Raw genomic sequence first — 24,368 nt, 5'->3', positions numbered from 1 at the left:
AGCCCGACAGGCAGTAGCCCCAGACAGCCTCAGCTCCAGACTGGCTCCTAGTTACTCCCGAGCAGGGACTACCGAGCAGCAGAGCTGGGGAGCTCGGTGGCCTGCCTGCTCAGCTGGCTCCCGAGCCCACACAGGTCACCAAGACCAGGTCCCGGTCTGACAGTGCTGATTCCCTGGCAACCTTCACACAAAACTTCCCACCAAAGCCAGGCAGCAGCTCTAGGTCAGCAGGTAGCAGGGAGACAGAACGGCCAAAGCAGCTTCCCCAGCACCTGTTCATCGTGCTACCCTGCCTGAGAACTAGGAAATGTAAATTACTGAGCTATGGGAAGTCTGAGACCTTGCAAGCAAGTGTGAATGCAAAAGAGCAGCCTTTATTGCAGCTGCTTGAGGAGCACAGTAAGTAGGAACTATAGACTACCTTCCAAAATAGAAGTGTTCATTGTATACCCTGAACTCCTGTGAGCAAGGACCGAATCATGAGCCTGAATTGGCCACGTGGTTAGTGCTCACTGAATAGCCGGCCCCAAATAAAACGTCAGTTGCTGTTCATGCCGAGAACTCCCTCGAGCTACAAAGGAGCAGTAGTTGTACTGAACCAGGAGCTGCATACATCAGCATGTGCTGCAAGGCTAAAACGTAGTCACATACCAAAGCCTAACACGTTTCTATCCTTTGTTGTCCAAACTCTCTTTTTAATAAAGACACCAACCATTAAGATGTGGGAAAGTTTACAGATTGATCTGTCCTCTCTGAATGGAAACTGTAGCTGCTGAAGCACCCCCATAACATCCCAGCATGCTGCACTGTGCCTCGCTCAAGCTCTGCGGTCACATTTCATAAAAAATCTTCATAGACTGTCCCCTGGCAGTGTCATTGTACTTCCCATAATACAAACACTTTAAAAAAGCCTCTACAGCTTTTCCTTCCCTCCAGCTCCCACCCCCCCTAAAAAAGTCTTTTGATTTAAAGAATAGTACTTCGTAAGTACAGACCCATCACTTGTTAATTCAAGTTCACTGATTAGCTTTAAAGTCATTTCTTCCACTTCTGCTTTGTATCTTTAGTCTTCTTAAATTTCTTCTGTTGCTTGGGTCCTCTTGCTGTTTCTAATTTTCTCTTCTTCTCACTGGGAAACAGGAACAAAATATCTGTTAAAAATACACCAGATTCCCAACCGGCTGGGGAATTTCTGTTGTAAAAGAGGGGCGAGGGTCTACACAGAAATGTGGTTGGGAGAAAACACTTCCAATGTCTTGGGTCATTTAAACTGGTGCTAAAGAAAGCACAGACAAGAATATGACCTAGATTTTCTAGCGTCTTCAGATTCTCTAACCCAATTTATATCCCTTAAGCTCTTGATTTTAGCCCGTCGTGTCCTAAAGGCAAATTATGCAGGGCATCTGGACTTTAGAGTACCTAGAAAAAAATATTACCACCAACAGTTTTAAGTATACAATTTTGTTCCTGCACTAGATTCTGACTAGAGCAAACATGACTGAGCTCCAACCTCTATAAGCACTGACAAGACCCTCTCATTCCCGTAAGGCTTCTGAGAACTCACAGCTTTCAGCATTCATGAAAAAAACCCCCATGAATATACAAAGGGTGGAACAGAGATCACATAATTGTTTCAGCTGTCAGACACCCCAGGAAGGGGAAATACGCAAGCAGGCGAGTCTTAACTATAAATCCCCAAGGAAAAGATGAGGAAAGACTCCATGCTGAGCAAGGTAGAACAAAGAAGATGGATGAAAAGGAATTGCAGAAACACAGACTCGGTATTTTGCAGGCTGCAGCTCACATTTGAAAGAATTCTTCTTCCCTGAATTTGCATTTTCTCCAATGGGACTATCACAGGCTCCCACCCAGCGTCAGCTCCCAAAGCAAATGGGGCAGTTATATGGAATGAGTTCCTCCTTTAAAAGTGGCCCAAGAGAGAAATAGTACCAATTTCTGTGCATGATCAGGATCAAGACTTATCCATGTCAACAGAAAAAAGTTAAAATAAGCAACTAAGTTACACGAAGACAGGACTACACTCTAAAGCAACACAGAATTCACAGCAGCAGCCTTGCTGTTAGAGGAACCACTGAGTCGCTGGCAGAGCGCTCAGGTTTCTCCAGAAAAACTGAAAATCTATCAAGGCTGCCAAGTTCATTTTATCTGCATTTAACTCTTCACTTCACCCTTTTGAAACGCTTTGTAATGAAGCCAGCAGGAAAGACCAGAGAGACCTCTGTGGAGTATTTCAACTTCCTTAACCTTTTCAAACTGACGACGGAAGCGTTCTGTCCTGCTTTGCTCAGCACCTCATTCCATTCTTCATCGTCACCCCGGATAATATATCTAAGTGAAAAAGGTAAAGGAAAATCCAAGTAAAATCACTAGCCCAAAGTAAAAAAAAAAAAAAAAAAAAAAAAAAAAAAGGTGATTACATTGTCAGGTGCACATTACTCTACAAACAAAGCCTCTGTGTCAGCACCCAACCAAATCAGTATTTGGAAATACATAAAAAACTAGAGTGGCAAAGGGATACAATAGTTTGTCACGACTCTGTCAGCAGACTCAGTCCAAACTAGGTCAATAGCAACCAACAATTGTCCCCATCCAAAGCTGGGTAGTGTCGAATGAAGTTCTCTCAGGAGCCTCTATTGTAAACATCACAAAACTGTTCTACGAGAGCCTCTCATCTGAAAAGCAGTGTGCTGAGTACAGTACACCTGTTACGAAAGCAAAAAATAGTGCCACAAAAATTATACTTTCCATAGTAGTGGTCTATACTTTGCCATCTAGATTTCTTAAAAGATACACCCTCATTATATAAATTTCTTTATAAAAGCTTGAGTTTTTATTTTTCTTTTTGCTCCCTCCAAAAAAGAGAAGGATGGTTATGGTGGTAAAGGAAGAGGATGCGAAAAGCAATGGCTTATAATGGAATGTCAGCTAAATTAGCAGCTGCTCTTAGACCAGCAGTAAGCTTGAGCGGTACAATTTTTCTGCATCAATCTGGGAAAAAACAAATACCTGCAGCTTGCTTTTGAAAAGAGAAATTAAGACCACAATCGCGATTCAAACAAGCTCATATTCTGTGCCCCTCGCCTGTGTGTTCAAGTACCCTGTAGATTATATACAAATTTAACCAGGCAAAGCAGTCATGTAGTAAAATTGAGTGGTTGCTCTCAGTCTCAAGTTCTTAAGAGATTCAGAATAGACTAGCCTTTGTTCGTACAAGGCTGAACAACACTGGATAAAGCCTTTTCAAATCGAACAGCTCTGTCTCTTCTATTAGTTTTCTATAACCTGTATTGAAAAGTGTTCAAAATAGATTTTTGTCTCTCTCCTCATGGAAGAGAACAAAACCTATTTATGGGTGGAAAAAAAAGAGAACACGGTCCAAAATGACAAACAGGCATGTAACACTATCAATGCTTAAAAATGGGATTAAAGCTTTTTAAAAATTCTGGTTAATTGTTTTCCTAATGTGACTGACTTGCAAGTCACTTCAGATCACACCTGTTTTTGTCCTTTCTTCACGTAAGACAATCAAAGACTCAGAAGCTTTTACTCCTTTCCTCAGATTTAACAGATATTAATCTAGAGCCAAACCAAACAACTTTTCTAGGATGTCAGCATAGTAAATAGGTTTTACAAGACAAAAATTGGGAGGAGGAGAGAGAGAAAGCAGAGAATCAGCGGCATGTGTAACACTTTTTGGTCCAGAAAAAGAGAAATCTGCTGACACTTCAAGTAAATTGCTGGTTCAGCAACTCAATATATCCTACAAATTGTCCAGCTCTACTGAAGTTAAAAGGCATCCGTGCACACTGTAGTTAAAGAAAGAAGCTCTGGTTGGTCGTTCTTATTCTGTTGGTTTGGGGTTTTTTTTGTTACAGAAGAGAATATTAAAATTAACCAGGTACTATTTTCACTTGGGCTGCACACACAGCTAAGCTGGATAGTAGACGACAGGACCTGGGTATCCTGGTTTGAGGAAACTAATGACTCTTTCTAGAAACATGGGAAACTGTAAAATTAGAAACACGCCACAGCCAGGCAGCTTACTTTATTACTCTGTATTATAGAACTATATAACTTATATATGTATAATACACATACTGTACACAGCCAGGATAAAGATTGACACATAGTAGGAGCTACTGCCATGAATAATTTACCATTTCAGTGACAAAAGAGAACAGACATACAAGAAGAATGCGCTCAAGCTCATACCAGAGGCACCGGGACAGAGCTGAGGACTGATCCAGCACTCCTGTTTGCAGAACATCATCTGTCTGCAGTACCGTAATGACGAGCCAGCCCCAGCTCTAGCAACAATTCAGTTCTACAGTTCCACAGACAGATCTCACTGCTGATCAGCTGTGATCTGCTAACTCACAACCTCCTGCTTTCTGTTCAAAATGCCAGCAGAAAAAAAACTGAAGTCAGTAAGTTCGTGCTTGGGAGTATGACACACTTCTCAGGCAATGAATTAATGTACTGAGGTAAACAGGTGAACGGCCTTGAACGTAAGTTGTTGCTTAATTTAATTCATACTGGAAAGAATGTTTTGAGTATGAAACAAAGCAGACTGGCTAACGGAGCTGATGAAGACTAAGATACTGGCTGTCAGGCACACAATACCCAAAGTTTTCATCAGCACAGCAGCATATGCTTACCCTACCTGGCCGCTGTTGAAAATACCCGTTGCTATTTCTCATTTATTGATGGTTTGAGATTGTAATAATGCAACTACAGCCTTGTGCACAAGTCTCAGCCAGATGCACTAGTGACCCGGCATTTGAACGTTGCAGGGAAAATCTGGAGCCGAGACTCATACAGATGAATTCTTACTGTGTAAGGTCCATGCCCTTCAGCTTCCCCACTTCTTGCTTGTGCTTTTCTTGGAATTCCTTTGCGGCTTCTTCCTGTAACACGACAGCAAAACAGATGCATTAAGGTCTAAGTGCAAAAGTGACCACATTATGGAAAGAAAATGCCTTTCCCACAGCAAGAGATGTATATCTCCTAAAGCAAGTAACACATCATCCTGAAAAACTTCTTTTATATAGTTGCATTTTTATGTTATTTGTATACAAATACTTGTAATATGTAACTCCAAGAACATCTCAGTAGATTCTGAAAAAGATCTATACAAAGCATATCCACAAGGACATAATGCAAAGCTGTCAGGTTTTAACCACCATATAGTGACAGATGTGATGTGGAATTCTTTCCATCCAAGAAAATTTAGATTACAAGGCTTCTACACTCAAGGGAACTCCATGAAGTGTTTACGTACGTATTAAGAAGAGAGTCTGTAATTACCAAATCGTCATGTAAAGATTTCAGTGTTGGCTCCATTACAATATCCTTTGTTGCCACCATCTGCTCCTCCACAGCTTTTTCCTGGACTGTATTGAACAACTGAAAATGAAGCAAGCCAACACACATAAGATTTGCTGATGCTTCTTCCAGGTTATTTCTTATACATAAGTAAGAAATTCTGTCTGTCCCCAAGAAACTCTTTTAAACTTGCAAATATTATCAGGCAGTTGTTTATTTCAAATGCATGCTTTCCATCAGACTGAAATAAAAAGCTCAAGGCTGCTTCCTGAAGACAGAATTATATACAGCTTTTACAAAAAGTATAAAACTAAAATCAGTCAGCACCCAATGTCACTCGCATAAATGTAGAGATCTCATTGGTTACAACATACTTTATTAATACAGCATCATTTGGTTAATGTCGGCAGCTAAAAGATGAGGGGTTTTTTTTGTATGTTATTGTCTTCAAAATAATTATAAGGGTGTTCTGCTGAGCAAATCACCTCTCCAATGAACAACCTACACCAGAAGCTTTGCTACCGTACCCTGAACCTTGAGAACTAGAGGCCCCAGGCTCAGCGAGCAATTGCAAGCAGTGGGCAAGCATTCTGTCCATCTCACCCTTTGATAACTCATCATGTTATTCCCTTTATCACAGATATTAGGGAGAAAGAAAACTAGATCCAAAACTTTCCAATTATTTCATTGGACTTGAAGTCTACCTCTAAATGACATTGGAAAAGGTTTTTTTCAAGCAAAGTTGAGATGCCACCAGTGCAGTAAACGATCATAAACAAATGGCTTAGGCTAAGCTGGCAGTATGGGTCGTACGCTCAGCATTTTGGTTGGGATATTTCAACTTTTCAAACCTTAAGACAAGCACTGTTATTTGGGAAAACACTATACAAATCAATGCCATAAATACCTGCTTTTTCCACCGGGGATTTTCCCATCTCACAAAGAAGTTTATAGTCAGTTACTGGGGACATGCTCAAGAAACGCAGTTCTGAATCAGCTTTCCATTAGTGCCAGCCTCAGTATTGGAATTACACTTTGGTCCAGAATAACTAAATCAAAGCTTGTCATGATGTTATTACCTGGACTACTTTGCGGATGATTCTGTTGAAAAGGCCCATCAACTGACTGCTGGGCAGTTCCAGCTCCTTTTCCAGTTGGTCCAGAGATTTATGCTGTAGGCCAATCCCTAGAAAAAGTGCCTGAGGGAACGACATGTATTTCTGTTACAGAGGCTTTTACAGAAAACACAAAGCTTGGCTTGGAGGCAGTGGAATACCCCTAAATTACTCTGTAGCTGGCAAGTGCCATTCTGTACTTAGAAGAGACAAGTATCTTTCTCCTGAAGTACAGCTAAAGTCAGAAGAACACTACAAAATGGAGAAATTATGAAAAGGACTACAAAAGAAGCAATTAACTGAACTGAAGACTCTTTAAAGATGATATGAAACAGGAAACTATTCCAAATATATATATACACAAAGAGAGGTGAAGCATGGCTTGTTCTCACAGTGATACATACCGACTGTGCAGCAGAGAGAGTGATATCACCCAACTGATTGAGAAAAAACATCCTGGCAATGGCAGGTACCATATCCATGATGAGATGATAGTCCACCATGTTGCGAGAGTACATCTCTAATCTCTTCAGGTCATACGGGATGAAAACCGATTCCAGTTCAGCACGGCTGATGGCTGATGGGTACAATAAAAAGACAACAATGTCAAGACTGTTCTTCATAGCTATCCAGGATCTTGGTTTTTAACACATTCTTTTTCATATCATTGAGTAAAGGCCAAGAACCTGTGCTACCCCACAGGTTCAGTTCCCTATACACTTCAGCATTCAACACACTAGGTACAACACCGCTACTCAGACTGGCTGGGTTATTCAAAGTCTTTTCAGACAGACATACGTCCATATGAAAAACTGCAACTGTCAAAACAGACCAGGATATCAACTTAAAGATGCCAGACAGACTAGAAACGGCAAGGGTTGAGAAACACCATTTGCCCAGTCTTTTAACTACACTGGTTTTGGTGGTAAAGAACTTTGTTCCCTTGTGGCAGCAACCAAAACTCTTTCACCAAGGCAGATACTAAAAACCCACAAGACACAGATTACCCAGTTCTCTCAAGAGGACTCCCCTCTGGCTGGCATACTGAGAAAACAGCAATTTGCTTTTAAGCCAGAAGTGACTGTTAAAACTGTCTTGTCTGACCCCTTTTTTTATACTGCCTGTGTGCTTCCCCTAGCAAGTGCTGGACTGAGCCAAACAACATGCAGTTGAACAAAAGACTCTCTCTTAGAAAGACATCACATTCCAATTTCCAAATTTCTGATGACAACATTCCTCCTAAGATCCCAAGCAAGCTCCTCTGCCTACTGACCCTTGCGATTCAAGGCTTCCCTTTTAATTCCATACTGGATTTGTCAGGTGTCAGTATCTATCCATGTTTTGTCATGCATTCAGCTGTTAAGAGTCAGGAGTCCTCTAATTTTGGATTACTTAAATCTTCGATCAAAAAAGCAAGGAAAAAAACCACGAAAAAACACCACTACCCATTTTCAGTGGCAGAAAATATCCTCCTCTTAGCATTTACTTAGAAATACAAGCATATTTCTGGATAATAGGAACAAAACACAGTAAGTGACCAAGAGCAATTCATGGCACTTTATAAGAGGTATCATATAATGCATGTATTTGAGAGCTCTGATAAACATATACATAGATTTTAAATGGCAATCTAACTGAGCATTGTGAGCCAAGGTACTCACGTGGTTGTGGCTGCTGTTTGATATTTTTGTTCTGTAGAATATTCAATGCCAACGAGGGAGAAAATGTGCTGAACTGGTAGGAAAGCAGAGAAAGGAACCGCCTTCTAAAATCTATAGGACAAGATGATAAAATAAATTATTCCTGTGGACCTCCAGAATAAATATATTGGAAGATTCTTCTAGCATTAGCAAAATCAAAGTTACCTTTCCAGAAGGCAGTAAGCCAAGGCTCCTGTTCCATGTCCTCTTCGTTCAGCATCTTCAGCATGATGCACGAATGCTCACCAGTCAGGTCATTCTAATAAATAAGATATACTTCCCATCACCCCCATGAATCTTTTGCACTCTGTGCTCAACTGAAGAAGGCAAAGGTCTTCTAAATCAACAACAACAATGCATGTATCAACTGCTACTGATCACCACTACCTAATGTAAAACCTACAAACTTCTAGAATTTGGTACATCCCAGTGCTGAGGGATTTTGGCTTACTGAGGTAACCCAGCAGTCACCAGTATTGCAAATTCCAGGTACAGCACAGAGCCAGAAAGACAAAGGAAAAATGCAGTGACATGGGACAAACAAATTATTCTCCTCAAAAGTACTGTAACTGCTAGTGCTATTTTTTGTAAACACCTGGAAAAACAAAAGCAGTCAGTTCAAGGGCCGCTTGCACATTTTACCAATAACCACGTTAATAACCCTCAAAAGCTGTGCCTTTGCTCTAACTTTTTAGGTGCAAACTACTTAAAGACCACATTCACAACCCTGAAACTTTATTCCTTTAGTTAACTATAGGCCCAAAGAACAAAAACGAACATAAAACAAACCCCAAATGTAGCCTCAGAAAACTTTCTTGCCCAAATCACATCTCACAGAAGCTAATGGAAAGATGCCCAGTGATTTCAATAGGCCTGGATTTCATTCAGAAGCAGTATGCTACTTACTGGTGTCTGCCTTAGATAAACTGGCACAAATCCAGCACGTTTCCAAAACCTGGGGTAAGGGAAAAGAGAAAATGCACTAAGAATTATGGAGCTCTTGGTTCTACAACTTGTGGTTAAATGCAGTCTATCTACCACACAGGAACAACTGTTGAATAAGCAAAAGTCTGAGAGATACCCCACCAACTAATGAAAATGGACACTGACAGAAAGTAGTAACAGCAATCAAACTGACTGAGGTTCTAACTTAGAGGAGTGAAAAATTATGATTATGGTATCAAAAATGAACAAATTTTCAAAGACTGACAGATGAGAGCTATTGTGTTTGACAGGCTTCCAAGGCCTCCTTTAAAACCAGGCAGACAGGTTTAGATCAATATCATCACAGGCTCCTAAGGGTTGCCCTGGGGAGGGGATGAGGATTTACAGTTCACTTCACAGACTCTGCTCTTCTTCAATGAATGATGATTTTCCCTGGCAACTTCCAGGTTTCAAATAGTCACTTGTGGACCAGAGAGAATCCCAGGACAGATCAGCAAAATCCCACTGGCATCCCTTTCCACCCTCCTGTTCCTTCTTGTATCTCGGTTGTGAACTGATCCCACAAGTCATTGTGCCCAGCAAAAGGAGGACTCGTATAAAAAGACCTGCTGAGACCAAACATACGGCATCCCAGACAAAAGAATGAAGCTAAGCCCCAGAGCAACTGTCACTGGCAACCTCCCTCCACAGGACATGGTATGACTACTCAGCAGCTGCACGGGATGTTGCAAATTTCAGCAAGAAGCCCTACATGTGTACCCCAGCCTCTCCCCATCCCACTATTAATCCCTTTTTTTTTTTTTATCTATCCCACCACAGCTAACAGTCAAATAACTAAACAACTAAAGTAGTGAAACACTTTATTCTCCCCCTGTGTCCTGAGAGTGATCGTTCAAATAAATTAAGACATCTGAACCATTTGCTTTATAATTTGTAAAGATTAAGACTATTTCACAATAAACATTAAGTTCTGATGCTCTCCGGCACAGCTAAACAATTCACCATCACATTTTGGCATGAACTGTTCAGCCTGCTTGCCTTCGGCAGAACAGAAGAGGCTACAGTCCCTGTATCTGAAAAGCCAAATCCCACATAGCTACCTAACACTGTCCTGACTAGGTCAGTCATAAACTGGCCTCCACCACTCTTCCTTCTTCTATGGAACTCAGTCTCATTTCATGGGCTTGTACAGCACCCTAGGTTCTCTGTAAGTGGGGGAAGGCCAGCAAGGAACCAAGGTTTTAGGTGATTAATGATTGCTTTGCCTTTAGGCTACCAACCGCAAGAATTCTGCATTATTTTGAAACTCTCCCAAACTATGGATTCACAACTTCCCACGCTATGGCTAAGAAAGTCTCAGAAACCTAGATATTTTATATCATTTGGTAATATTAAAAAAGTTTGTATTTATTATAAAATTATATGGGTTTATATAAAACAGTGTTGCAAGGTGGAGCTAAAACTTAAGAAAAATTAATACATTCTTTACTACTGCAGTACCTCAGTTCCTCCATGCTAAGAAGAGCAAGAAGCAGCTGCAGCTGCTGGTGAAAAACATTTACATTAGTCCAGAAACTAACAACCAGCTTTGAAGTCAGCAGCAGCTCAAGCTTCTACAGGTCACAGGATGTAGTATTTAACTTCTCCCTGCTAATTACAGGCTGTTCTTACTTCTCTAGTCTGGAAAAACTGAGCAATTACAGCTAGTTAACTGTTTAGAAGGGTCACAGAGACAACCAAGAAGGGAATGAGTTTGCCCTCAGAAGCAGTTTGAGAAAACACTACACTGAAGGATGCACTTAGGATCAGCCCTACTGGTCATCAAGCAAAGGTCTTACCGGAGAAGTGGGCTTAGAGCTGTCCCACTTTTAGAAACCAAGTGAAACACACAGAGATAAAGAGAATACCCAAGGGCTAAAATATCTGCATCTATATCTGTACAGTACATTGTTTTTTTTAATATATATATATAATTATAATATATGTAGTTTACATAGTTAGTTATATTTTTGCACTGGATGTAACTAGCAAATAGAATAATGTCTTACTTGAGTAATCTTGGTGTTAGGCCATAAGATACCCCTAGATAGTCCAGGCTTTCGGCTTGTCTCTCAGTCAGTTTGAGAAGTAAAGGAGGCAAGTCTCTCCGAGGTGTCACAACCTCCTCTAACAAACTCACAGTCTGAAAAAGAAAGCGGAAATGAGTTAGTAGCAATCCTCACAGAAATCTGCAAATTAAATCTCCTATTCTGTATAAAAAATAAATATGAATATTTCCACCTTACAGAGAAATCATTATCGAGACTTACAGTGAAGAACAGCTTAGCACAACAGAAAACACAAAAAATGTACTGAGCTCCATACCTCACTGCTTACAGTTGCAATTTCTTTTGGCTTTTGAATTGTGTTTTCTTCAAAAGATAGGAATTTGCCTTCATAGTACATCTGCAGTAAAGTCAGAGCTCTGCTGCCATAGCCCATCTGTGGAGTAGGAACAACACACCTCAAACAAAAAGACGTATCTAGTTTTTAAGACAGGACAACAACATTCTCCCCTTACAAAGCCATTAACAATCATCAGGGCAAAGATCTCTCAGTCAGTACAAAAATGCATTTTCTTTGCTACACAGCAGCTCTATGGAGAAGGACACAACAGAACCTGGCTGTCTGAAATCACAAGAGCCCAGCTGGTAGTTTAGGACTGTGTAATAATTCTTGGTGCTTAATTGTGGCTCTCCAAAAATGCCAAACATCAGTTGTGAACATCTGGTAATCTCACAGTAAATATCACTGGATCTTGATTGTATATTGCTGCTTGGGATGCTGGCATGCTACAATGCTGCCTACTAATGACAGTTTACTGTCTAGCAACGACAGGAGCACTGGTTTGCTTCCCACCCATAGGAAAGCAATGCCCCCCAGCCTGCTGTGGCATCTGACCTCATTCTGTTACCACCACAGGCTTAGTCCCCAAGCTTAAAACACTAAAAACTGGAGCAACTGAAACATTTGCCCAGTTACTACATTCTGCCTGTACAGCCATCCTCATGGTACCACTGCTGACTATTCACAACTGGGTTTCAAAATACTTTACCCCCTGATAATCCGGATGAACTGCAATACGAACAACACGCCCACCAGAGAGGCCCCCGAAGTCTGGATCCTGGAACTGCGTAAGAGACAAAAGTCAACTTAAAGAACACAGATGGGTAGTCTAGAAATAAGAAATAGTTCTGAAATGTATCTTGGGTGTGAGTACACAGCCAAATTATTCACCTGCTCTGAAATGGTCCAGGGAATAAGATCACCAGAAGCTTTCTTTCCCCTAGAAAGGCTGTTCATGATAGACTGGCGAGAGATCTCTCCTTCCATGCACACCTGCCAGAGAAGGTAAAAGGCCATTAATGGAGAAAAACTGTTTTCTCCTACAGTCGCTCCACTACAGCAGAATCAAAACTCATACCCATGAGTCCTTATGAAGTATCAACATTTCATGTGATCCCTGCTCTGCAGATGAACAGACATGTATGTGCCAACAAACAGGCTCTACCCCTAAAAGCCCCATCTCAAAAACCACACCAGCACACCAACCAGGTGCACCTGGCGCAGTAGGCATTAACTATGGTGCAACACAAGCCTGAAGAGATTAAGCATAGAAAGTGCTCTATGCATTTTCTGTAGCCCATAAACAGCAAACACAAAAGCTTGTCCCACCAGTATTTGACTTTGTCATATATTTTTCATGTAAATGGGGACTTTTCCTTTTAAGAAACAGTAGATTTAACTAGCTACATCGAACACAGGTAATTACGAATCTGTGTTCTTAAGGAAGTAAGTATAGTACAGTATACTGTCTCACAGCAGTGTACTGCTTCATTACTGAACAGTTCACTTCATAGATCCACGCTGCTCTCTTACCTGAACAACAGCGAGTACTTCTGGTAATGAATTCTGGGTAGGTGGAACAGGTGGCAAAAGGCAAAAAAGATGATGGGCAGGTGCATCAGATAGCATCTGGAGGTCATTGGGTGAGTTCTGGAGGGTAAACACATACCAGAAAGTTAAAGAATTATTCCATGAGAAGAGCTTTAAAGTCCAGTGTAATGTTAGTAGCTGACTTCTAAACAATCCTCCATTTTCTGAATTTAGGGCTAGTAAGAAAATTGAAGCTAGTACAATACTGATGGATGAAAAAGCTCGCAGGCCAGATCATGGCTGTTATACTACCAGACAGCATGTGTTTTTCTCAAGTGAAACCTCCTGCTCTAATATGTATGGAACTGAACTGTCTGTTTTTATATTGCTACTTACCTCTTCATCTACCAAACCTCAAATATTTTTTTAAAGTGTCAGATTTTTAGTACTCAGTACTTACAGACTTCACCACTCACATCTACTAGTCATCCACGGTCTTGAAACCTTGAGATGAATGACTACTCTTTTCAGTAGTGCAACGGTACTACTCTTTTGGTTAACCTGAGGCTACTAGAATATGGTAAAGAGAACTGCAAAAGAGGTTCATCAATGATACTGTTCTGACAAACTTGTAGGCTCATCTAGAATTCAGTCTCCGGAATTTCTCAAGACAAAAATATTCCAGATATCTGTAAACGAGTATATTCAGTCAAGACCAAGGCAGAGATCTTCTCAAGAGAAAGGTGAATACAGATCTGTATACAACAAGAAGCAACTGAAGCTATTCAGAAACCTCAATTAGGCCAATTCAATCAGGCTGCCATAACAAGCACTGCTCCCTCCACAAAATTCCTAGCTGAAATTTTGATACAAGTTACACAAACTTTACCTTGTAGTGTGAAGCCACGTAGAGGGCCATCAGTCTCTGCAGAAAAACTTCTGATGCTCTGTGGTAACAAAAAAGCGTGTCTCTATTTACGTAGTATCTAACCGCAGGGGTTAAGGAAACAAGGAAAAAGCTCCTTGTTGGTCTAGGAGTAGTATCTTGGTACAGCCTTGGACTACCTGCTGGCTTGTGCTCTTAAAGACTCTACAGTTCACCTACAAGACTGAATAACTTTGGGCAGCATTCATAGCTTTCACACCCTTCATCTGTAAAGCTAAAGCTTTCATAATTCCAGCAAGACCTTCCCTACATCCAACTCTTCCTTAGGATTGCCTCTGCAGTAAAACTGGAGTTTGGTAACGTTCAGGTAAGAGACGTCACCGGTCTTACAAGGCAGTGGTAAAAGCTTAATTCCAGGAGTGTGGTCTTAATAGACTTTTGCCAAAAGATCATGTACTGAGGTAACATGTTAGCTGGAGAACCCACTATAAACCAGCTTGAAAAAAAAGTCCCCTTCACCTGAAAGCAATATATTTCAATCAGAGCACAACATCCGAGTAAGGATACAGGTCACAAGTCTCAGGCAGTGGGCAGCCAGAAATAATTCTGGTGATGTTAAGACAGTCCAAACACAGCAGATCATTTAGCCACTTTTCAACTGGGTCACCAGGAGCATATCGAATTGACTCATGGAGGGAGATTTCATGCAATGTACGAGCTGCAAACAGATTTCAGAAAAGAACATCTGGTGTTGGAAATTACAGCTAGCGAAGAACTCAACAGAATCAGTCTCCTCTGAAGGGCTCCCAGGAGATTAGAAAATCATTACTTGCATAGCTTTCACCCCTTAAAGGCTTTGTATCTGAAAATCATGAGGAAAACAGACAAGAGCTCCTTCGTTTTTCCATACCACTACCTTCCTACAGCTAGCTGCAAAGTACAAGGACACAGGGGATACCCACAGGGCTTGCCCATCAGCAGCACCAGAGGTCATGCTCATATACCGCAGTCCAGAATACAACAGGGTACCTGTGGCGAGTTTAGCCGTAGCTGTAGATTTGTTCTCTGCTGTCATGGTGACTTGGGTTTGTGCACTCTGTTGACGGAGCTGCTGAATGAGCTTCAGAGATAGTGATCGACCAGTACCCTCATACCTGCAAAGCAGAAGACAAAAGTCTGAAGCAAATAACAAAACAGCAATCCTGAGCCATGGGAAAGCTCCAGCACAGAACTACGCTGCCGTCCAGAGCTGTGTGCCACTCTGAGGCCTGTGAGGGGCGCAGCCACCTGTGAGAATCGCTGCCTTTTGATGTTCTTGTGTGTAGGACAGGGCAGCCTGCTCTGACACTTTCTTAATCTCACCACATTGGAAGGTTTTTCCCCCTCCTAACAAACTGAAGAATCCTGTTTACGTACTTGCTCCTTGTAGCAGAACAGAAAAGGTGCAAGTCAAACACTTAATGAATCCACAGTGGAATCAAAGGAAAGCAGCAAGTTCAAATACCGACCCTTGATTATTTTAAGGAGCAGTTCCATGGCAGATCAAGAATTAGTGTGACCTGATACAATAACGTGTAATAAAAAAAGGACTGGAGATAAGAATAGTCCACTGGCACTTGCACAACTGCTTTCCCAGGTAGACAGCTGCTGCTCAAGCCTTACCCGTTGATTGTAGAAGCCATGAAAACAAGATAAGGGCCTAGCAGGTTTTTCACCAGCGGTAGAGGAATGGCAGCAGCTTCATCAATCACAACAAGTTCAGCTTGACCCAGTTTCACAGAATCAGCAGGGTGTATGTACTGCAAGGAATGAGAGGAGACCGTCATTGTCAAAACGGAAGTGTCAGAGTTGGCAAAGCTGGAGCCCTGAGAAGCTGTTTGCTGTCCCTGTTCGCCATGACCATCAAGCCAGAGACTGAGACATGAAAACAAGCAGCTGAGAGAGGGTTCATGTTACCCTAGCAAGGACTGGGTCATGCATCTTGTTTTGCACATTTCCAAACAAATTTATCTGCAGAGATCATGAAAGTAAAGGAAATGTAATCACTAGAAACATATGCTCTTCCTTCACTATTTCTTTCAGCCTCCTTTGCTTTTGTAGGAGAAAGAAGAAACCCACAAGCAATTACCAAGGGAGCTTTGTGATCTACAAGTTATTCACAGAAAGAAACAAGATATTTTGTGAAAGTTACCAGAAGAAAAGGTCTGCCTTAAAGCAAAATCAATCAGGACAGTTACACACCACATAAAATTAACATGCTGAAATCAAAACAACTACAGCATCAGTAAAGCCAACAGTCAGGAATAAAAAGTAGAAATGCAAGAATGCAGAAGAGGCCAGTTACCTGAATGGTCTGTCTATGCTCCTTGAACACATTCACTCTGACAACAGCCTTGTTAAACTCCGGATTTAAAGACTGAACAATCTCATAGTCCAGATGTTCCTGAAAGAAAACATTGTAAACAGTATGAACAAGCCAAGATCTAAGAAAAAATATCATTTACCATTATCATCAAAATAAGCTCACTAAAAGTACACTGTTATTTCAGATTCTAGTTAAAAACTCTTGTAACAAAAGCTTCAGAGGCCTGAGAACTTAGAAATTATTTCCTTATGTTAAACACTATTTCACAAAGAACGTGATTTACCCAACTTAAAAATAAGGAAACAAAATTGACTCATTTTTGCAGATCATTACTGAAAAGGTTGGTAGCTAATATAAGTAAACAAAAATCACAGATAAGATGTAAATCCCCTCTTATACAGGAACACTGTAAAAGTATTATAAAATAGTCTGCCCTCCTTACCTGATACTGCAGTGCATCAAAGCCTTTAAATATGAACTCAAAGAGAGTATGAAGGTTATCAGGGCTTGGAGATGTAACAAAGATATTGGAGTAACTGCACAGAAAAATAAAACAAGAGTTTAACAACAAATTTTACATATACATACTAAATGGAATGTTTTCTTTATCTGAGGGGTTGATTCTACCTAATAACAAAAAGACAGCAGAGTCGTTTAGACACTTACCTCAATTTAAGTGTGATTATTTTGATTTTTAAAGAGGGAGGTTTTCTTATTACTTTAAAATAGAAAAATTTGAATGTCAATGTATGCAGCAATCAAAAGACGTAAGAAGAATAAAAAGGAAGGATGTAGGACTGGAAATTACAAATATATTCTGATCCTGTCATTTTCTTTTTTTTTTTTTTCAAATGCATGGATGCAAATAAAGCCTACGAAACTGGGGGATCACTCACCCAAAAGCTACTGCTCCAGCAATAGCCAGTCCCAAGGCAGCAGATTTACCACGTCCCCTGGCTGCTGTTAATGCCACAGTGCTCTGTAGAGTCTTCTCAGAAATGGCCTCAATAAATTTTAGAACTGCTTTTGCCTGATGATCAGGAAAAAAACCAGAAAATAAGTCAGCTGTGTTTAAACTGCTTTCAGCATTACTTAAGAGTTACCACCAGCACACGTCTTCCTTCCTAAAATAGGAAGGAGGAAGAAAAAGACAAGATGGGAGAGCTGAACATCAGAACCCAGACAACTAATGTGCAAGAAGTGGTAATTTTGGCCCATTGAGCTCTTGAATTTGTCCAGGTCGAAATACAGATCAACAATCAGTACAGCAATCCTCAATTACTACCTCCATGCCACTGACCACAGAGTATATTCAGCAAGATGGGAAGAGGCATGCTGCTCTCAGAGGGGGAAGACAAACATGTCTGGGCAGTGAGAAGACCTACTATAAAAGGACTTAAGCAGTGCACAGCTCTGGGAGCCACCAGGCTGAACTGCAACTTCTCAGTGGATACTCCAAAATAGAAAAGACAACTGCAACAGGGCCTTCATTTGGACTAGTCAGTGATTCTCAAACTGAAGTAAAAAAAGTGTAAAGGGAGGCAGGAATTATTAAAACATTATTAAAACATATTAAAACATTATATGGATTTTCAACTTCGATTCAGAACCGAACTGAACAGAAACTTGAGGTTAAATTTCCTGCTTATTTCAAACCCTAAGCACTCATCATCTTTTTAAATGTAGACTTCTCCAGATCAGCTTCCCGTCTCCATTCTAGTCCTTCCACTTATGAACTTCATGAAGAAAATCACTGGTACTCTTGTTGAGCTACCACGTCCAAGCAGATTTTCAAGGAAATTCAGACCACACCCATCACTGTTCACACTCACATTTGATTAATGCAAGATCAGGCACAAACCTCAATACCTAAGGTGGCCAGTCATGCACAGAGTATCCCAAATTTAGCCACCACACCAACCTGATCCAGGGTTTTACAGCCATCCACCAAAACTCCTACAGGTTGTGTATCCTGCAAGCTCTCCTTCAGTTCTTTCAGCTCCAAGTCCTGCGGCCGAACGCTATCTTCCTGTAAGCACAGAATTTACCGTAACAGGATTAGTAAAGGACACTTCGGCACAATTATACTTTTGTGATGTCTTCTGGTATCTTTTGTCAGGCAGAAAAAGGTAACTGAAAGGAAATATTACCGTAAATTGAATATACTCCCTAGAAACAGAAAAATTTAAATGGACAAACAGATACTTAACACTTCAATTTTACATTTTTACATTTCCTCAGGAGAACGGTTACACAGGAGGTGGGTATCCTGGCTTCCCCAAGCTTAGAGGAAAAAAAGAAAGGATTTTTCAGTACATGGTAACTGGAAAATGGCATTGCGAGGAAAAAGAGACCATGGACAGATCTTCTGAAGGATTTAATTATTTTTCAGTCTTCAGGCTGTACCAGAATTTTATGATCTTTGTTATACTTCTCATATGAGGTGCACAAATTGCCACATGGGGGAAACAAATACTGCAACAGCGATAGATCAGTTTTCAGACTAGTATCAAGATTTTCAAAGCCAAACAATAAACTTGGACACAAAAGCAACTGATTTTAAATGGGAATGAATTCTGATTTTCCTTAAAATTCCAAGGGCATCAGTCTATCCAACAGATAAGTCTTATCCAACAGATAAGCATTAGTGCTACCGTCACTGCTGTTATAATGCTAAGGCGGGTTCTTTTGTTTTTTAAAATCCGCGCTCTGTTAAAAATTTTCACCATCTCCGACAGAACCTATGTTGTTATTTCTTAGGCCACACAAAACAGTTCAAAAGCTTAAAGATTTCTATTTAAAACTGGTGTCATTTTACTTCAGTCTACAACTGAAAGTGATAAAGGGACACATTTCTAACAGTGCAAACTGTGTATCTGGCTTATATTCAGTGAATGTTTCTCAAGATGTGGCATGCGTAACTCAGAAACTGTTCCAGGTATCAGCTGTCTCCTGAGCTTGTAATATACTTATTTCCAAAGTGTTTTCCCACCCTCCAACCACTGAAAGCTCTTTTTATTTGTCTTGTCCCAACTGTCCGTCAGCTTGAAATTTCTCTAGGCACTTCTGAAACAGCAACCACAGCAATTAAGCTCCACCTTGCTATGCTAAGGAGCAACACAGCAAAATTAATAAATACAGGCAAGAACGAAAAAAAAAGCTGTGACAAAAAAGAAAAAAACAGGCAGGAAAGAAAAGACAGTTTCCCATGCTTCAGCCATACCAGGTATAATTTTTGCAGAATATTCTATTTTCTTTCTGCAAGACCACCGTTTGATATAAATCAGGGTGAAAGGAAAGCTTCCTTTTTTAAAAAATCTTTAATACACTGTGGCCAACTCAGACCAATTTCTCCCAAGGAAAAGCAGCTGACATTGCTTACTGACCTGCGACTGTGGTGGAACAGGCGTGATGTTTGCAACGTGACTGGAGATGGGCAAGATGTTCAGTTGATCATCAATCACGATGCAATTCTTGCATGAGGCCAGAGACAGAATGAACCTGAGCAGTCAAGCAAAGATAGCTCAATAAAAACACTAGCAACACAACTGCATGTTGGTAGTTAATCTCTTTTCTAAACCCAGACATAGTATCTACACAATTACAGCCAATTACAGCTGAGCCATGACAAGTTCACATAACTGGCAGTATGATTCTTACCATACAATCAGGATCACCTACAGAAAACAGGTATCCACTTAGCGTTCTCTCTTTGGAGACATCCTGGTAACTAAAGGGGATCTACCAAGAGAACATTTTAGCAGGAGGTAGCTGCGTAAAGGTGTAAGCTGTGAATCCACAGCAATTGTGACAAGTGCTGACCTCCAAAGACTGCAGTCAGTGCCAGCTTGCTCATCCTTCTAATTCCTGACATCACATAACCAAGTGCATACTAAAGAATGATTTCTGCAATTTTCCTAAGGTGCGAGCTAGGGCTCACACACTGCTTATTCTATACAACAAAAGCAAAGAAAACACCTTTACAAGGCACTTATAAACCCACAGAGAATACCCCACACAAAGCAGTTTTATGTTTTACAGTAGCACAATAAGCATCTAAACTTTGGTGCATCTGGGGCACATGTTTCTACAGGACATTTCAAGGGACTTGGAACAGTTTACAAATTCGGGCCTATCTGCATATATCCCTTGCAACATATGCCAAAATTTTGGATACAATTCCTCCAACAACAAACTGTATTCATTTCCAGAACAGCACATGAGAACTTCACTGAAGCAGCTGAGAAGCCCTATTCTAACGCAAACCTGTAGGATGCTTTCCTGATATGAATACACAACATTGTTCCAGATGCTTTTCTTGGGCATACAGCCTAGATTCTTTACACACTTAACAACTTACCTCTCATTAAACCTTCCTACCACATCCTGGTGTGCTTCTGTTCTGTATCTAGAGTGTACATCCTGAAATGAAAAATAAAACTCAATCTGGAAAAGCAACAGCAGTGATATTTACAAGATTATTACTAATGGGACAATCCACCTTCTTTTCCACTCTTGTGGATGACAGTCTCCCTCTCCATCAACACTGCATCCCAGAGAGGTTTTCTGTTTGTTGTGAAATAGCCATATTTTCTAAATACTTGTTAAAAATGTACCTCTCCTACCAGTACTTTTCACAATGGTCTTACTTATTCTTGCCTGACTTGATGATCAACTTTGTCAGGCACAGAACATTTCAAACTCTTCAGGGATGCTAACAAAAGTCTATCACTTAACTCACCTACTGGAATTATTACTAATGGAAACAGTTCCTGCTCGAGGTGTTAAGTATCTTCAGCATGAATAGTTCGTATCTAGAAATATACAGTAGTTGTGAAGCTGATCTCACCCAGCAAAAGGTCACAAAACACTCAAAAGGCCTATTTTTTTACTTAACTCTCTACTACATGGTCGGACAGCACAAATACTTTCCAAAACTACTGTCAAAGAAAAGAAGATAGTTAAATTTGTGAATGACAGGTGTTTCTCCCTTGTAACCTAACAGCATTTCAAGACACAGAGGTTGGCAGAAATGCCTAAGCATAAGACATTCAATCATAGACGAATGAAGGAGCAGGAAAGATGGAAGGAAGATCATGGCCCATAACAAAAGCAAAAAATAATCACTTAGCATCACCACGATGTACCTGCTTAAATAAACCAGACGCGTTACATTGAACATACCATGGTCATTGTATAGAGCTGCTTCAGTGAGTTCATAGTTCTCAAGAGAATCACCACAATTCCACCACCTTCTACTGTTTCAACAGTTCTAGCTAGCAGGTTTGGAGTCAAGGCTTCAAAATCCTAGGAAATACATAAAATTTCAGTTGCCTAGAGTTCATCAGGGCAACTAGCACCAATTAAAAGGAAAAGAAAGCCCAAAAACATTATTTCTCAAAGTTTAATTCACACTTAACACTGGCATTAAACAATATCCCATTAAAATTCTACTAGCAAGGCTAGCTCACCCTCCCAAAACTTGTAAAATATACTTAAGTCCACCATAATTGAAATAGCAGAAGCAACAAATACCATTCCTGCAGCATTTCAACTGAAACCAATGGGTAATAGTGCAATGCCCTTTAAGTCAAAAGTTTCCTTCCTCCTTACCTGAAGTACACACATGCCAAAAGTGTTACCAAGAATCTTATGAGTTTCATTGTAGTAGCAGTAGCGAATGTTTGTGGCTGCTATAAATAACTCAAAAGGATCATCGTCCTTGATGTTTAAAGTTCCACTTTTAATCTTCTTCTGTAGTTGTCTCATCCTCTTCTTCCGGTGGCTGGAGAACAAAATCCATACATAAGTTTTCTTAGAAAAAATTTTGAGAAAAGCGCATTCAGGCCTACACTCAAATCTAATTGGAAGTCAGAGCTCAGCCACCAAGGAAAAAAACTTGTGGATCACAATTATTGCTCTCATGATACAGTCCCATGCACCTTCAGCCCACAGCAGCGGATATCACACAAAACCAGCAGGTTTTGCAAGAAACCACTTGGTTAGAATCACGCAGTTTCAGGTTAATGCTTCCTTCCTGACTTTTGTGTGCAGACTGTTAAAATTTTAAACACTTCTTCAAAATGAAGGAATTCTAATGCTTAACCTGCATTCAGTCCTATTCACTACTGAGGCCAAAACTCTGAGAAATTAAGTGTTTTGGTCTTTTGAGGTTAGAAAGGTGAGGGAGACTGGCTCAGGACAACAGAATTAGCATTAGAGTCGTAGGAAGAAGCCAGAATTACCTAGTGCTGGTGTCAACTGTATTACAGAAGCCAAATTTTAGTTCTGGAAGGCCAAACTCCCTGTAGCTCCTCCAAGAACTTGTGTTGTTTCTCCTTACAACCAAATCAGGCAACCTACGCTCGGCAGACCCATCACAGAGCTTTTGCTTCACACAGAGCAGCGACTGCAGCATGAGACATGAGGTATCTTACCTGCTAAAGCCTAACTCCTTTTTGTAACACCATAGGACAGAGGGTCTAGCCTTTACAGTTGCTTTAGACAACATGTGATGAAGTATAACCACCTGCCAAAACACAGAAACATTCATGAACAGCTGTACTCACAGGCTAAAATTGAAGAGTAAAATATTTTTCAATTCTTGATGTCACAGCTGTGTTTTCTATCAAGCAATCCTGTGCCAAACAGAAGGATCCCTTGACATGTGAAGGTTAAATTGCTTTTTACACAGACCTGTGTGTCTGTGCCTTCTCCGGGGCTGCGTGACATTAAAGACACTGAATTACACCTATGATTTCCTCAGTACTCTTCTTTGAGAGAACCACTAACAACTGCACAAAAAAAAAGCCAATTATTCCAGGCTAAATAAAGTTCCTAGGAATTGTCTCAGTATAAATCTCGCACAATTTCAGACTTCTATAATGTAACAAGATTTAACTTGGAATTTTAATCCTCTAGTGAGTCCGGCCACCCACCTCACTGCTCTGCAGCCTGCACATTCAGTGAGCACACCGGCTGCTTTGGAATCCAACTCATTGGTGAAAACACTGAACACAAGCAGACACAGGGTATGTCCCACCAGAACCCACCTCTCACTTCAGCAGTAAATTAACAACAACCTTCTTCCACCACCACCTGATCAACTCACTATGTTCCAAGTTTTTTCACAACTAGTTTATTTTATTTCCCCAGGAACTGGAGCTAACTGAATAAAATAGCACTGTTTTGCTGTGCTTTTCTCCCCCTTTCCACTCAAAAAACAGATGTATAGGGTCTCAAGGAAAATTAGTCTAGTGACTAATTTCTTCCAAACGTTACCAAGTAGGTCCAGTCCAGGTTCTAGCGTGGTGACATCTGTGAGGTGACTCAGTACATAAAACACAGCTCGAGCGCAAATCCGTAACTTCTTACAACGCAACTGAGATCGGCAAAAAGCTCCTGCTAGCCACAAAATTAATTATCTTTTGCCCCAGTTTTTAAAAAATATCCTGATTTGCCTGTACTCGCTTGTATTTAACATTCGTGAGCTTCTCAGATGTTTAAGGACGAAGTCCCCTAAACCACCCCCAGCGCCCCTCCGCGCTCCCGCCCGGCGGCGTTACCTCAGGCAGGCCGAGGCTGGTAAAGCCCGCTTCGCTGAGGGAAGCCCGGTACCGGGCACTACAGACCGACCCTTCCCAGGCTCGGCTCGGCCCCGGCCCCCCGGGGCAGCGTTACCTGGTCCTTCCCGCGGTCGCCGACCACCACGAAGAGGGCCCGCTGCCGCTCCGCCACCCCGTTCTCGATCAGCACCCGAATGCGGTTGTCCACCTTCCGCCGCTGCATGGCTGCGGAGCGCCCTGCGCGGCCAGGCCGTTCCCCCGGGCGCAGCGGCACGGCACGCGGGAGGGGAGGGGAGAGGCGCGGCGCGGGGCAGGGCAGGGCGCGCGCGCCGTGCACTGCCGCAGGACCCCGGGGCTGCCCGCGCCGCCCGCCTGCGCGGAACAGCGCGCCCCCACGGAACTGCTGCCTGCCGAGAGCAGAGCTGAACCCGCGTTCCGGCGTGTTAGAGCCGCAGCGGAGCCGAGCGAACACACGCGTTGCTCAGCGCCTGGACGGTGCGTTTACGAGTGTCCCGTTCCCGCCGGGGCTGA

At 41.4% G+C, this 24,368-nt stretch overlaps 1 protein-coding gene across 1 annotated transcript; it reads right to left on the bottom strand.

The window, feature by feature from the left end:
• Positions 1–354: 354 nt before the first annotated feature.
• NAT10 (N-acetyltransferase 10) lies at positions 355–24,101 on the bottom strand. The gene is made up of 28 exons (XM_037401858.1): positions 23,953–24,101; positions 22,710–22,801; positions 21,886–22,057; positions 21,457–21,579; positions 20,633–20,694; positions 19,659–19,773; positions 18,194–18,301; positions 17,169–17,302; positions 16,715–16,808; positions 16,252–16,350; positions 15,570–15,706; positions 14,937–15,061; positions 14,475–14,625; positions 13,911–14,007; positions 13,025–13,141; positions 12,383–12,484; positions 12,201–12,275; positions 11,471–11,587; positions 11,155–11,288; positions 9,068–9,116; positions 8,327–8,420; positions 8,123–8,233; positions 6,866–7,038; positions 6,426–6,545; positions 5,329–5,427; positions 4,855–4,928; positions 2,266–2,349; positions 355–1,129 (listed from the first exon to the last, which is right to left on the bottom strand). The coding sequence occupies exons 1-28, from the start codon at positions 24,058–24,060 to the stop codon at positions 1,036–1,038; spliced, it is 3,060 nt and encodes a 1,019-aa protein (XP_037257755.1). The 5' UTR covers positions 24,061–24,101; the 3' UTR covers positions 355–1,035.
• Between the last annotated feature and the right edge of the window lie 267 nt (positions 24,102–24,368).

This window comes from Falco rusticolus, chromosome 10 (genome assembly GCF_015220075.1).
Source record: "Falco rusticolus isolate bFalRus1 chromosome 10, bFalRus1.pri, whole genome shotgun sequence".
Classification (NCBI taxonomy): domain Eukaryota; kingdom Metazoa; phylum Chordata; class Aves; order Falconiformes; family Falconidae; genus Falco; species Falco rusticolus.
Note: the sequence above shows the minus strand (reverse complement) of the source record. Positions and strands in the feature narration are given on the sequence as shown.

Coding starts and splice junctions, on each gene's coding strand:
- NAT10 (XM_037401858.1), bottom strand. CDS start 24,060: ATGCAGCGGCGGAAGGTGGACAACCGCATTCGGGTGCTGATCGAGAAC. Junction 15,707..16,251: donor AGCATAGACAGACCATTCAG/GTAACTGGCCTC, acceptor CATTCCTTGCAG/TACATACACCCTGCTGATTC. Junction 8,421..9,067: donor TTTATCTAAGGCAGACACCA/GTAAGTAGCATA, acceptor CTTATTTATTAG/AATGACCTGACTGGTGAGCA.